General features: G+C 40.2%; 1 protein-coding gene across 2 annotated transcripts in view; it reads right to left on the reverse strand.

Annotated features, from left to right (window-relative positions):
* The window catches only part of LOC132984393 (furin-like protease kpc-1), a 164,389-nt gene that overhangs the window by 135,759 nt on the left and 16,158 nt on the right, over window positions 1-12,472 (reverse strand). For both annotated transcript variants that reach the window (XM_061051218.1, XM_061051219.1), the window contains exon 3: window positions 5,608-5,700. In XM_061051218.1, the coding sequence (XP_060907201.1) occupies window positions 5,608-5,700 (93 nt within the window). The remainder of the gene's footprint in view (window positions 1-5,607; window positions 5,701-12,472) is intronic.

Raw genomic sequence — 12,472 nt, forward strand, 5'->3', positions numbered from 1 at the left:
TCCCTGACACAAAAGAGAGGGGGTATTAAACATCTAAAGCAAACCAAAAAGCGTGAAAGCTCCTTATAGGGCCACAGGATTGTGGATGTGACTGGAGTCTTTAAAAAAATAGCCCCAAAAAAAAAATTGAAAGAAAAATAGGGAGAGAAAAGCACACAAATGCTTCAGTGGTGAGGAAGTGATGAGGGAAAACTCTGATGTATTTTCTATCCTGTGTGGATGGAAGAGTGGGTGGAAGAGGAAGAGAGAAACAACGAGAGAGAAAAAAAATAGACAGAATGTATAGAAAGAACTAAACACGCAAATATGAATGAAAACTAAGTAAGGCACATCTATGTGCAAAAATTCAAAGTCCGCGGAAACGCGGCTTCTCCTACGTCCTCCTGTTAGCTGCAGCATTAGCTGCATGTAACGCTCGGTTCTAGCCCCCCTCGAAAAAATTGCCAGTGTGACGTCTTATCAGTGTGATATCACTGATCTAAGCCCATTGGCTCGTTGTGGCAAGCCCAGCAGCTCATGTTGCCCGCCCATTAACTTCTGTAGCACGCCCACGATATGCCGTAGCCTGCGGTAGCACAGTAGTGCTAAGGTGCTAATGTTTTTGCTCCCTTCGGAGCCAAAGTGGCTGCATCCCCAATATGGTAAAAGGGGCGTGACATTTCCGAGAACCATGCTGAGCGACTGACCAATTACGGCAGAGCCGACAGGCCGACCAATCAGATCAGACTTGGCACACGTGGGGACTCTGAACGTGGGCACTTCAGAGCCTTAGAGAGAGAGTCAGAAGAGAGCAGATGCATGGAGCGGCAGTACATGAAAACAGACACTTTTTTAGAACTTTAGCTATTGTGAACATACTTTAGTAGGTACATAGATTAAATATATGAACCCCAAAAAGTGCATAATATGGGCTCTTTAAGGTGTTTCATGACATCCGTTTAACACAGACAGTGGCAAAACCTCAGTTTTAGTTCTATTCAATCTAAGTGCTGCGTTCGACACAGTTGACCACATTATATTACTCGACTGATTGGAACACTGGGTGGGAGTTTCTGGCACAGCACTGAACTGGTTTGAATCCTACTAATCTTACTTAAAGGACATGGACTTATTTGTGTTGATAGGTAACTTCAAATATGAGCAATGTGGAGTTCCCCAAGGTTCCATCCTGGGGCCTCTTCTGTAAAACATATACAGTAAATGCTTCATCTAGATCAGATCATAGAAAACAACAAAATAAGTTATCATACCTAGGCAGATGACACACAGATCTATATTACACTGTTGCGAGGCGACCATGGCAATACAAGCACTGGGTAAATGCGTAAAACAAATCAATGAGTTGATGTGCAAAAGTGTTCTTCAGTTAAACAACACTGGGGTAGTTGTTTTTGGAGCAAAAGAGAAGCGATTAAGGATCAACACGCAGCTTCATTCAGTAAAATTGAAAACCACCAACCAGGCAAGAAATCTGGGTGTAGTGATGGACTCAGACCTTAATTTTAAGGTCAGCCTACTATCACCGGAATAATAAATCAAGAATTAGAGGACTTGTGTCCCAGCAGGACCTGGAAAAACGTGTCCATGCTTCTATCTCTATCTGTCAGTCGACTTGTTTACTGTAACAGGGTCTTTACAGGTGGGCCTAAAAAATCAGTCAGACAACTGCAGCTGATCCAGAACGCTGCTGCTATAGTCCTCACAAAAACTAAGGGCGCACTCACACTAGGCAACGTTGTCCCGTACCATGCTTGTCCCCCTCCACATTCCCCTGCTAGCCTGCACTCACACTGTTTCTGGGCTAACCCGGCCTGAGCACGGTTACCCCTTGTACATAACGACGTTATACAACACATGAATGGCTTTACATAATCCTGAAGTGTGCTTAGTTTACAAGTTTATATTTCTGTATTTCTTCTACTTGCCTTGCCTTTTCCCTTAATTACCTTTAGAGCTTCATCTATCTACATGTATCATTGTATGTTGTTATAGGCTGCAAAATGGAATTTAGCCATATATTTATGTTATTATATGGATATTAAGCATCACATCATTTTTTCCCCAATATTGACAGAATCTGTGATAGTAACTATTGACTGATTTATGCTTACTCTAATGCCAGTCATGACCAATTTATTAATTGACCTGATAACACCTTCTCTTTGTAGGGAACATTTTTTCCTTTTTTAAATAACTTTGTTCAAGTTTTCAGTTCTGATCATGACAACTACAACACCAAGGCTGCACACTTCTTTAATTTCGCTTGCTTCACAGAGCCTTCTTGCTGATAGAGTGGCAGTTTGGTACAGCGTTTACACAGCTGCAGCTTGGGCTAAAAACACTGACATTAAGACAATGAATAAAACATTTGGAACACAAGGACATACCATCAGGGTCTTCTGTATGTCTGTATTAAGTTGTTTTAGGGAACCAGCAGGAACCAGTGTGTCCATGTGAGAAGCTGGCAGGAGGTTAGGATCTGAGGCATTTTGTAAAGGTCAGTTTAGAGTTAAGTCAGAGACATGTCTGTGTATGAGAATGAACTGAAAGAGGTACCAAAAGTTAAGACAGTTAGTACAGGGTTAAATAGCTGAGTGGAGCCTGAAGGCCGAGACAACACTGAGAGAAACACTTGGATGAAATGTTCTAAAACACTGCAATCACGTGTGTATGCACTCCCTGTGTGGGTTGCCTGAGTACATATTCCTTTATGTCTAATAATAATGTTAAGAGTATGTCTCGGGCTGTGTCTGTTTACAGATTTGATTTGAACTGTTTGCAAGCTGTGTAAATGTGCATATGTGTTTATAGTGGCCTTTGTCATCTCTGAGTTTCACAATTGCATTGGGCTCTTTTCCCACAGCCTTGCTAATTATGTCATTAGCAGTTAATGCAACAGCTGATTGCTGCTTTGCTGGCAGTAGGTTGTTAAAGTATACAGCTCTGCACATGCGAGCCTGACAACAACATGCCTATGGACTCCTTTAACTCAGTCAGAGCTTAATATGAGCTCCAGAAGCTGGTGCAGATTACTCACTTTTAAATACTTTTTTCAAAACAATTTAACAGTATTTTTATGAAGTGTTGATGTTGATGTATTTTTGTGATTTAAATATCCATTATAAATAGAAGGCAGTGGTCCGACATCTCTGTAAAGACAGGACTCAATAGTCAGCCCAGCAAGGTAACAACATTATAACATTAAATATAACTCTAAACCATCTATTATATTATTTTGTGTAAAAGATTTTAGAGGCATTTTGTGTTACAATTTCATCTCAGAATTAGGATTTCATACTCATGTAACTGTAAATGTTAAAACTGTCCTCCATTTTTTAAGGCCTTGTTGTGATGGCTTAAACCTAAACTTAATTTGCTTCCGAGACAGTGTAATTTGGTCAAATGCTCATGGACAAGTGTGATTTTTTTTTTTCATCTGAAAAGTGTTCTTTGCCAATTATGTTTGCTTGGCATGAACTGATTAAACATTGCTGTTCAATTTACTATGTTATAGTGAGGATAGAGGTCACATGGATATCCTTCTTTTTCGGAGCATGTCACTTTTTCAATAGTTGATTAAATCTAAGGATTTTGATACTTCTGATGCGGACATCAGTAAATATATCAACATGATAGCTAGGGCAGGTGTCTGACCTTTAACTCTGGCTTCAGTGGATGCAACCCGTCTCTCCCGATGTTCCAAATAAGTGTTTCCAACATGATTTAGCCAGATAGGAGTTTTTCAATAAGTGCTTTCTTTTGAAATTCAAAATGTTACAGAGGCCTGTGACTGCAGAATAACACACTGTAATTATTGCACAACAATCTAGTGCACGATAACACTATCTTAAAATGCTTTTGTTCAACAACGATGCATTTGTGACTCTGTCATTGTCAATGTCAGTCATTTTTAAACAAATGAAACCCACAGAGACTTAATGTAATCACTAGTGTTTTTATGTACCTTGTCAATGTGCCATAGTGTTTTTACCTGGGCATATAATTTATAAAGAAATTCACTAAGTCACTTAGGCCTCAATGTTGCAGCTTACTAAACCTTGCATGGTGCCTTAATTAGAGAGCTCTGTAATGTGTTCCACCTGCCATGCAATACAAAGTACAGTGTGTGATGTACTGTGAAAGCAGCACACGTTTTCATAGACAGAGGCATGGTCAGAGGTGGGCGGCTGGAGTATATCTAAAGCTTTGGCAGCAGGCCAGCTACTGTAGCTCACACACTGTAATTATGTTTGCCAACATATAACCCCCCCCAATAAATACATTTTCTATATACATACTACAACATAGACTGGTTTCAGCCAGAGTGACAGTCTGTATTTGTCTGATGGGTTAAATCGTTGTCTTCCCAAATAAATAGGTTTTGCAGATGGGTTCAGCTAAGTAGTAAAAGATACTTTGTTCAACAGTGTTTAAAGTAAGAACACAAAAAAATGTAGCCAACAGGCAGACTTCAATGCAAGGCGTTCAAGGATGCAACATTGCGTGTAAGGAAATGAATCGTCTCAGGATGCAATTCTTCATTATCCAAAAACATAATCTGTGCAATCCATTAAATGTAAACCTCATTACTTAATGTGGGAAGTTTTTTTTTTTGGTTTCAAACTCATTTTTACCTTAAGTTACGATGGTAGAAAAGTAATTAAAGTTACAGTGTAATGAAATCATGAACCATACTTGGAGTCACTGGAGATGGCCCATAAATTACTTCAATTAATCACACGGACAATGATTCAGATGATAACTGTGAATCAGAAAGTTTTGTATCCATTTCAACGTTTCTTTCTATCCAGTCCCTTTCCTGCTCTTGCCTGTGTATTTGGTACATGCATGTCTGTCTTCCTGTGTGTATAAATGTGCTGTCGCATTTTGCATTTTGTTTGTTTGTGTCACTGAAGGCAGAGTGTATTGTGGAGGGGCCAGAGGTCTGATGCACCCTGGAGAAAGGACAGGGGCAATGCTCCATCTCTGACCCTTCTCCCAACCCCCACCCCATACCCCCCCTCACCCTGTGCTGTCATGGGATGTCTCCGTGGGTGACGGTTTCCCTGGCAACGAAAGCCCGGTTAGAAGGCTGCATTGTGTGCTCCAAGGGTGATGCAGAACGGCTCGTTGAAGGTGGTGAGGGAGGGGGCGACAAAGTGATACTGGGAAGAGGCAAGAGCTACTCAAGCAAGGTAAACAACTTTCAACCATTACTCATAACATGGCTCTGTTACGTCGTTTTTTCATCCGTCTCGCTAATCAACACCAGACCCTGATTAAAACAGCAACGCCAGCCAAATGAACTTCCATTTGCATATACATGCTGTGTAAAATCAGTCCCCATGCCAGAGTGTGAATTCACCTTGACGTGGCCGTGTTAAATGTATCAAACAGTCACGTCTAAGCAGCTGAACACTCTGATTTGCTGTAGTTACAAATCCATTTCCCGCTGTGTTACACAGACAGTGTGACTTGGTCCAAATAAAAACAACCTCAGAGTCGCTTCTTTAGGGAGCCTGTGGCTTCATCCACTTCCTAAAACCTAACATATTATAGGTGTTCTATTTAGCAGTAGTGATATAAATTAACAATAAAAATGCTTACCCCGACTGCAGCTGCAAGGACATTCTCAAAGGTGGAACTGTCATGGCGCCCCCCACTGTCTCTAAGGGTGTATAGACCATCCAGGCAGCCAATCTGTTGGCAAAAAACAAAAAGTGGAGAAATAAAAAAATGTAAACATAAAGTGTGTCATATATTTCAATGGATTTTTTTTACTGACTTCTATTGAAGAATGCATCATCAGTGATAATATATTCACCCATATGACCAACATGATAGCAGCCTATCCCCTCTGGCCACCTGTCTTGTGTGGGTTTTTCTGCCAGAGGTGGACTGAAATCAAATTGCAAAACAGTTTATCTAACCTTATCCTGGGCTTTTCATTTCCAAGCCTTATAAACTCACATCGCATTGACCACCTGGGAGAGTTAGAACTAACTAAGTGAAATCTACTCGGCAGCAATTGTGTGCCAGGCGAACATTGTGTATGTGTACATGGTGTTGTGTGTGTGTGTGTGTGTGTGTGTGTGTGTGTGTGTGTGTGTGTGTGTGTGTGTGTGTGTGTGTGTAGGGCTTGCTGATTCTATCTTCCTTCACATTCATTCTCTCTATTCTCTGTCCCTGAGGTGCATCAGGGCTGAGACTGCCGAGTAAATTGTCCCAAATTGAGTTCCTTCTTGCCGGCAGATACAGGCCACATCCCGACCGTTTAGAGCAAGAGAAGGAGAGAGAGCAGGAGAGAGAGAGAAAAACAATCACAGCACACATCACGCGCTTGGAATTCTTCTCTCTAATTTCTCTCTTTACCTTTCTTTTCTATCCACCCTCCCTGTCTTTCCCTCTTTCTCTCTCCTCTGCTGATTTCCCTGCTGCCTCTCTTTCTTCTCCCGGCACATTATTCTTCTGCTCTCTCCTCTTTATATCACTCCCTGTGTGTCTTCCCTTGTCTTTGTCTGCTGAGATAGGTATACATAAGTCTTCCATTGCTCATGCTTGGCTTTTTCTTCCCTTTGATGATTCTTTGCCCTCCTGCTTCTTCCCCTTCCTACATCTATTTCTATCTATCCTCCCTTGATCCCTGGTCCTCTTCTCCATCTCCCTCACCAACAGTATATCTCTTCCTTGTCTGAGTCCTTTTCTCACCCCAGTTTTTCATCCCTTTCTCACTCCACCCTGCATGGCAGGCTTCACCCAGTGACATAGTATCCATCAGTGCAGACCTCCTGGGTGGAGGAGTCTCACTCTGACAATAATCACACAGTAAGTTTGTAATGCTGGCAGCCCAGCTGAGCTGAGCTCAACTGAGCACACACGACTCCCCTGACGCCAGCACACTCCATTTAACTCAGCAGGGGGCCGCAGGCTAGCTGGGGCAGGGATGAAGCATGAGACAGGATAGGGATGCCAGTCGGTTCTTCGAGATCGTGTGTGTGTGTGTGTGTGTGTGTGTGTGTGTGTGTGTGTGGGGGGGGGGGGGGGGTTCTTGGGACTGGTGGTGGAGCAGTGACTGGAAACAGATATGGAAATGGTATGGGGAATGATGACTGGTGCTGAGGCTGCAGCTACAGGGGATGAAGAAGGAGGTTATGGACTTTTGGATTGAGACAGAAGATGCTCATGTTGCCGTCTCTGTATGGAATCATAATCCTTCTATACTCAAAGTGATGGCTTTCTGAAGAATCCATTCTGTTTCCTTTCCTTAGCATGTATAATGTTAATTGTAGTACTGGCCTAACCAGCTGCATGAAAGCTGTTACTAACTTTCCTTTGATCTCAATAGGAGAAAAAAAATCCCTTTTGGAATTACTTCAAACACTTCGTATTTATTTTGGACTTTGGAAAGATGGATGGACTAAAGAAAAGGGATGTAGTGATGCACCTTTTACAGACACAAATTCCATTACATTACCTCTGGGTTTTTAGCCGGTTTAGAGTACCAATCTGATACCAACGCTTACTTTTCCATATTAAAAATCTAAGTATACAAAACTTATTTGATTATCAAAGTTAGGCTTGGTATGGCTTTAGCTCTGAATCAGAGTGTGAAGTCTGACAATCCTACTGAGAGCAGAGACACAACATTTCATTACACTGCAAAGAAACTGTACTTAGTGTTGATCAGCCACATCATGACCAATACCTGATCTCATCTGAAATGTCAGTAATGATGAGATTATAAAATGAACTTGTAGACTTACAGACTGGACACAAAATGGAACAAGCTTAAAAGATAAAATAGAGATTATAGAAATGGTTGGTTTCAACCAACAATATATTTTTAGCATTAGCCTTTAAGTGTATCTATCATTTCAGGTTGTACCCTCTCCAAGATTTCTGCTTCCAAGTCACTACCATGAAGTTGTAAAGAATTTCATTTGCAGGGGCTGTCATTTAAAAAAAGGCAATTTTTACTTAAAAACATGTCTTTGTTCAGAAATCTTGTCTGTATCTGATTGGATAAATCAGAAAAAAAAAAAACTCAACAGAGACCGCCCACTTTTTAGGCTGCTCTGGTTCCATTAACATGTCACAAAATTCTTATATCAACAGATTGAAGCCTGGAACCAAGACAATCAGCTACCCCAATACTCTTGACCTTAATACATTTGTTTAGCGCAAAAAGAAAAAAGCAAAGTTACAAGTCTGTGTACATGAATAAAAATTCGGAGTCAAGGAACTACACATCCCACAACCCATTGCGCTACGTTGAAAACAAATTGGATTTTTACTTCTGGAACCACACTGTTGAGATGTTCAGTGGTGCTCTCCATGGTGCTGATCCTGTGGCTGAGAGCAGACAGGGTGGTCTCTCACTAATGTTCTCAACTCATCAAAGGTTTCCACCAGTTGGAAGTTCTGGCCCTGTTATTAACAATGAAACACCTGTCTCCAAATGTTTATTGTATTCAGCACTACAGACTGACATAGGTCTTGTTATAGTAGTTGGGCCTAGAATCAAGATCCCCATGAATAGGGCTTGAGTATCATTTTTTAAATTTGAACAGATTTTCTCTCTCCTGTCAATCTCTGCCCATGTTCCTACTGTGTTATAAGTGCTCTGTCAAGCTAATGGCCGGTAATGGATGAATTACTGTAAAATCATAGCTTGGTGTCTCAGCATGAGTCAATTTTTTGAAATTTGTCAGTACCTGTCAGGTTCAGCTTGGCCATTTTCTTAAAGACATGGGTACATGCCAGCTTTAAGTATTAGTTTTATGATCATGTACAATTGAAGTCCAAGCCCCTTTTTGGCAGAATATTTAACCAGAGACGAGAGAGCTGTTAAAAGTGGACAGCATTCCTGCAGTGCTCAAGTTAAAATAACCATTACATACAATGATGGCAGGGAGTACCCATGCAAGTCAAAGGCTGAACCATCAGCAGCAGCCTGTGGATCCTTGTCTTTTGAGACATTTGTCTTTATCCCCCTTCTCCACCTTTTCAAACAGTCCCCCTGTGGTCTAAATGAAACATCTGTGCTGTGCTTTGGTCAAAATATAACATGAATCAAGCACCAGAGGAGGTTTGTGACCCTGAATAAACCAGCTCTCTCAGAATGCTCATTTTTTGGTGTGTGTCTCTTTAAATGAAGTTTTCCCAGTAGACATCACTTCTCTGTAGCAAGAATAAAAATGGAAAGTTGCAAAAGTTATATTCAAGGCTGGGACTGGAGTCCATGGGTGGAGATACCAGGGGAAGGGAGTTTTTTTTTGTTTTTTTTTACCAGAATCCAAGCTGGACAGAATATGACAGCCCAGACAGGAAGTCAGACAAGGAAACACACAGAGCATCCGGTCAATTTCAAAATAAAACACAATATAGGGACTCGTGATCGTATTTTTCATCACTTTATCAACATTAGGTCAAAACAGGAACCGAATGAACAACAATGCATCATCAGAAAGACAAAGCAACATGTTGTTTGCATGTTTTTCTCTTTATTCCCGCGGCATCTTGTAGTTCTCCTGTGATGTGTCATGGGTGCGCTCCGCTGCGCTGACGTCCCAGAAACGGATCCAGTGTGAATGGGCGCGAGCTGTCCGACGGAGCAAAACCGTGGAGCTGACGGACTGCGGCGCGCACGGAGTATGTGTGAATTGGGGGTTATGCACACCACAACCAAAGATCTCGATGGGTTTATTTCACATTTTGTGGGTCGGTAGACACTCAGGTTACCCAAATATATGTTCAACAACACTGTAAAAGTGGATTTTTTCATAATATGTCCCCTTTAAAATAAATATATAATAATGTGGGGGAGAGGGTTGTTTTTTGGTGTGTGATGTTTTGGGGGGAAATTAAAATTGTGAAAATAGTCATTTTAAAATGTTCGTTGCTAACTGTGTTTTCATGGATTAATTCATCTTGATAATTTGGATTGAAGAGTCTGTTGTGAGCAGAGAAGGAAATGTGACTCTGAGACTGAAGAAATGTATATGTCTGATATTTAAGAGTCAAGGTGATGACTTCTTTCTAGCCTTTTAGAGATGAACCGAAGCAGCCAGGAATTTGTGGGCTGTACCTTCTAACAGAATATAAGCAACACTGTGAAGATGAAGACTTTGCCAATGATTGTCAATGATTGTGAGATCTTGGTCAGCATGGGTTAGCGATGGTCTGCACTTTGTCAGCCATGTGTGTTGTGTTTCTATGTTGTCTGACCATGGCTGAATAAATCTAATGATCCACAGTCTGTTTCACGATTTCATCATTGTCCATCTACTATAGAAACAACCCCCACATAACACTGTGTCACTTGATGTTATTGACAATGGAGTTGCACAACATACAAACTAGGACACACAGTCAACTGTACATAAAAATTAGCAAGCAATTTGAATTCAATCAAAACAAACACACGTACACACACCCCCTAAAAAACACACCCGTTTGTGTCCTGCCAGAGCAGGTTCACAACAAAACAATATGAGGCCAATCAGGGGACCATTGGTATGGCTCTCCCTCTGCTAATGAAGGCACTTTGAAAAGGTAATCTAATTCTCCAGCAGCAATTAAGGCTGGGAGCGCCTTGTCACTATCAATTATCTGCTCCTTCACTCATGTTCTCCAGTGCGGACGCTGAGCCTGCCTGACACACAGCACTGTCGGACAAATCAACCCCATCAGCCAGCCAGTCACTGAGAACACTAATCATGGGAGTGTTCAAACACACACACACAGATAGATACTGTATGCCTCAATCATTGCACTGCACTATAAACTAAGTAAGCTTGAAGGGAGTTGGGATGTCCTGGCTGGCTGCAGTCAGAGGGAGGTAGAACTTCACTGAGTGGATTCATAAACAGTGTAAACGACAGAAACTGAATCCTACATTGTGGTTATGGCCGATGTGTACAGTAAATTTAAATAGGTTGATATTGGATTCTGCCATTGAAGTGCTAGCTTTTTGTCTTCATTAGGCACATTTTACCTGTAACAAGAAATAAAAAAAAACGCAGAACTTCTAATGGTTCTTGATGTTTTTTTGTTTTTTTTAACTTTCTTTCTGACTAGCTGTGAAATTCTACTTGCTGAGTTAGGGATATTTTCTCCCATGTATAGGAGCTTAAAAAACAACATTATTGATTAATCCCAAAATATTTAAATTTTTACACGTATGATGAATCTAAACCAATCTAAATCCTAATAAATGGAACTAAATAAATGTGAAGACTTAATTGTATAACACAAACAATCAATTCATCATGGCAATGTCAATCTTCATTTATATAGTGCCAATTGATAAAAAAAAAGTGACTTCACAAAAAGAGCGGGTCTAGACATAACTCTTTATTATCATTTACAAACCCCCAACATTGATCCACTATGATCACAGTACTTAGCAACATTTAGCAAGAAATCAGTATCTTGTTTTAAATTGTCATTTTATTAGAAGCTCTTTCATCAAGTTTTGAGATTGTAGAATTGCATCACATATGTCTTCTGACTGTTTTATTCATTTTTATCCCAAAATATATGTCAATATTATAGCTAGAGGGAGACTATCTCTCCATGTATAAGGCAAACAAAAATATTTTAAAATGATCCTAACAGTGAACTGTCTGACTTACTGAGACAGAGTAGAACTGGTTTGGAATAACTGTCTCTTTAAAATACTTTCATATTTTTGTAATAAGCATTGATTCTTTATTCTTCTTTATTCTGATTACTTTGATGGTGTAAATAAAAGTTTGATTTGTAAATAGTAAAACATGATTTTAATCCAGACAAACTGTATTATTGTGTGTTGTGACTGACTGACTCATTTAATTGAAACATAATAAACTTTCAGAAGTCATACAACTTCAGCAAACTAAACTAAAAAACATTTCATATAGGTATTTTTTTAGTTACAGACAAAAACCAAATCCACCCTCCTAATACGACATGAAGAATAACAAATGAAATCATTTTGCTGGTGTATTGCAAACTATTAGGGAACTACATTTATAGAAAGGTAAAAACCCTTAAAAATGTTGGTAAAAACATTTGTTTAAGATGGAAATGGAAGTTGCAGATGTGAAAACATCTGGACTTTTAAGGCTTTGTTTGTACTGTTGCAGAACAAAAATCATTAAATCAGGAATTCAAACTAGACAACCATATTATTAAAACACGGACTAAATTTTTCTTTTTAACTAATGCATAAAGCACAACGTGGAGATTGAATCTATGACACTGATACAGGGCACATGGACGAAGCGCCCTGACCTATGACCCTCTCCCAGGACTGAGAACAACACTGCAAGTCCACTTGACCTTGAGCCTCCAGACAGAAGTATAAGCTGAAAGAAAGGACTATTGAAAATGCCCTCTTAACATCTCAACTGCTAATTCCATCTCTACAACGAATGACCTTAGTCCAACGCACTGATGAGAAGGGGATTAGCATGACAGTACTGCTGCT

Source organism: Labrus mixtus, chromosome 11 (genome assembly GCF_963584025.1).
Source record: "Labrus mixtus chromosome 11, fLabMix1.1, whole genome shotgun sequence".
Lineage (NCBI taxonomy): Eukaryota > Metazoa > Chordata > Actinopteri > Labriformes > Labridae > Labrus > Labrus mixtus.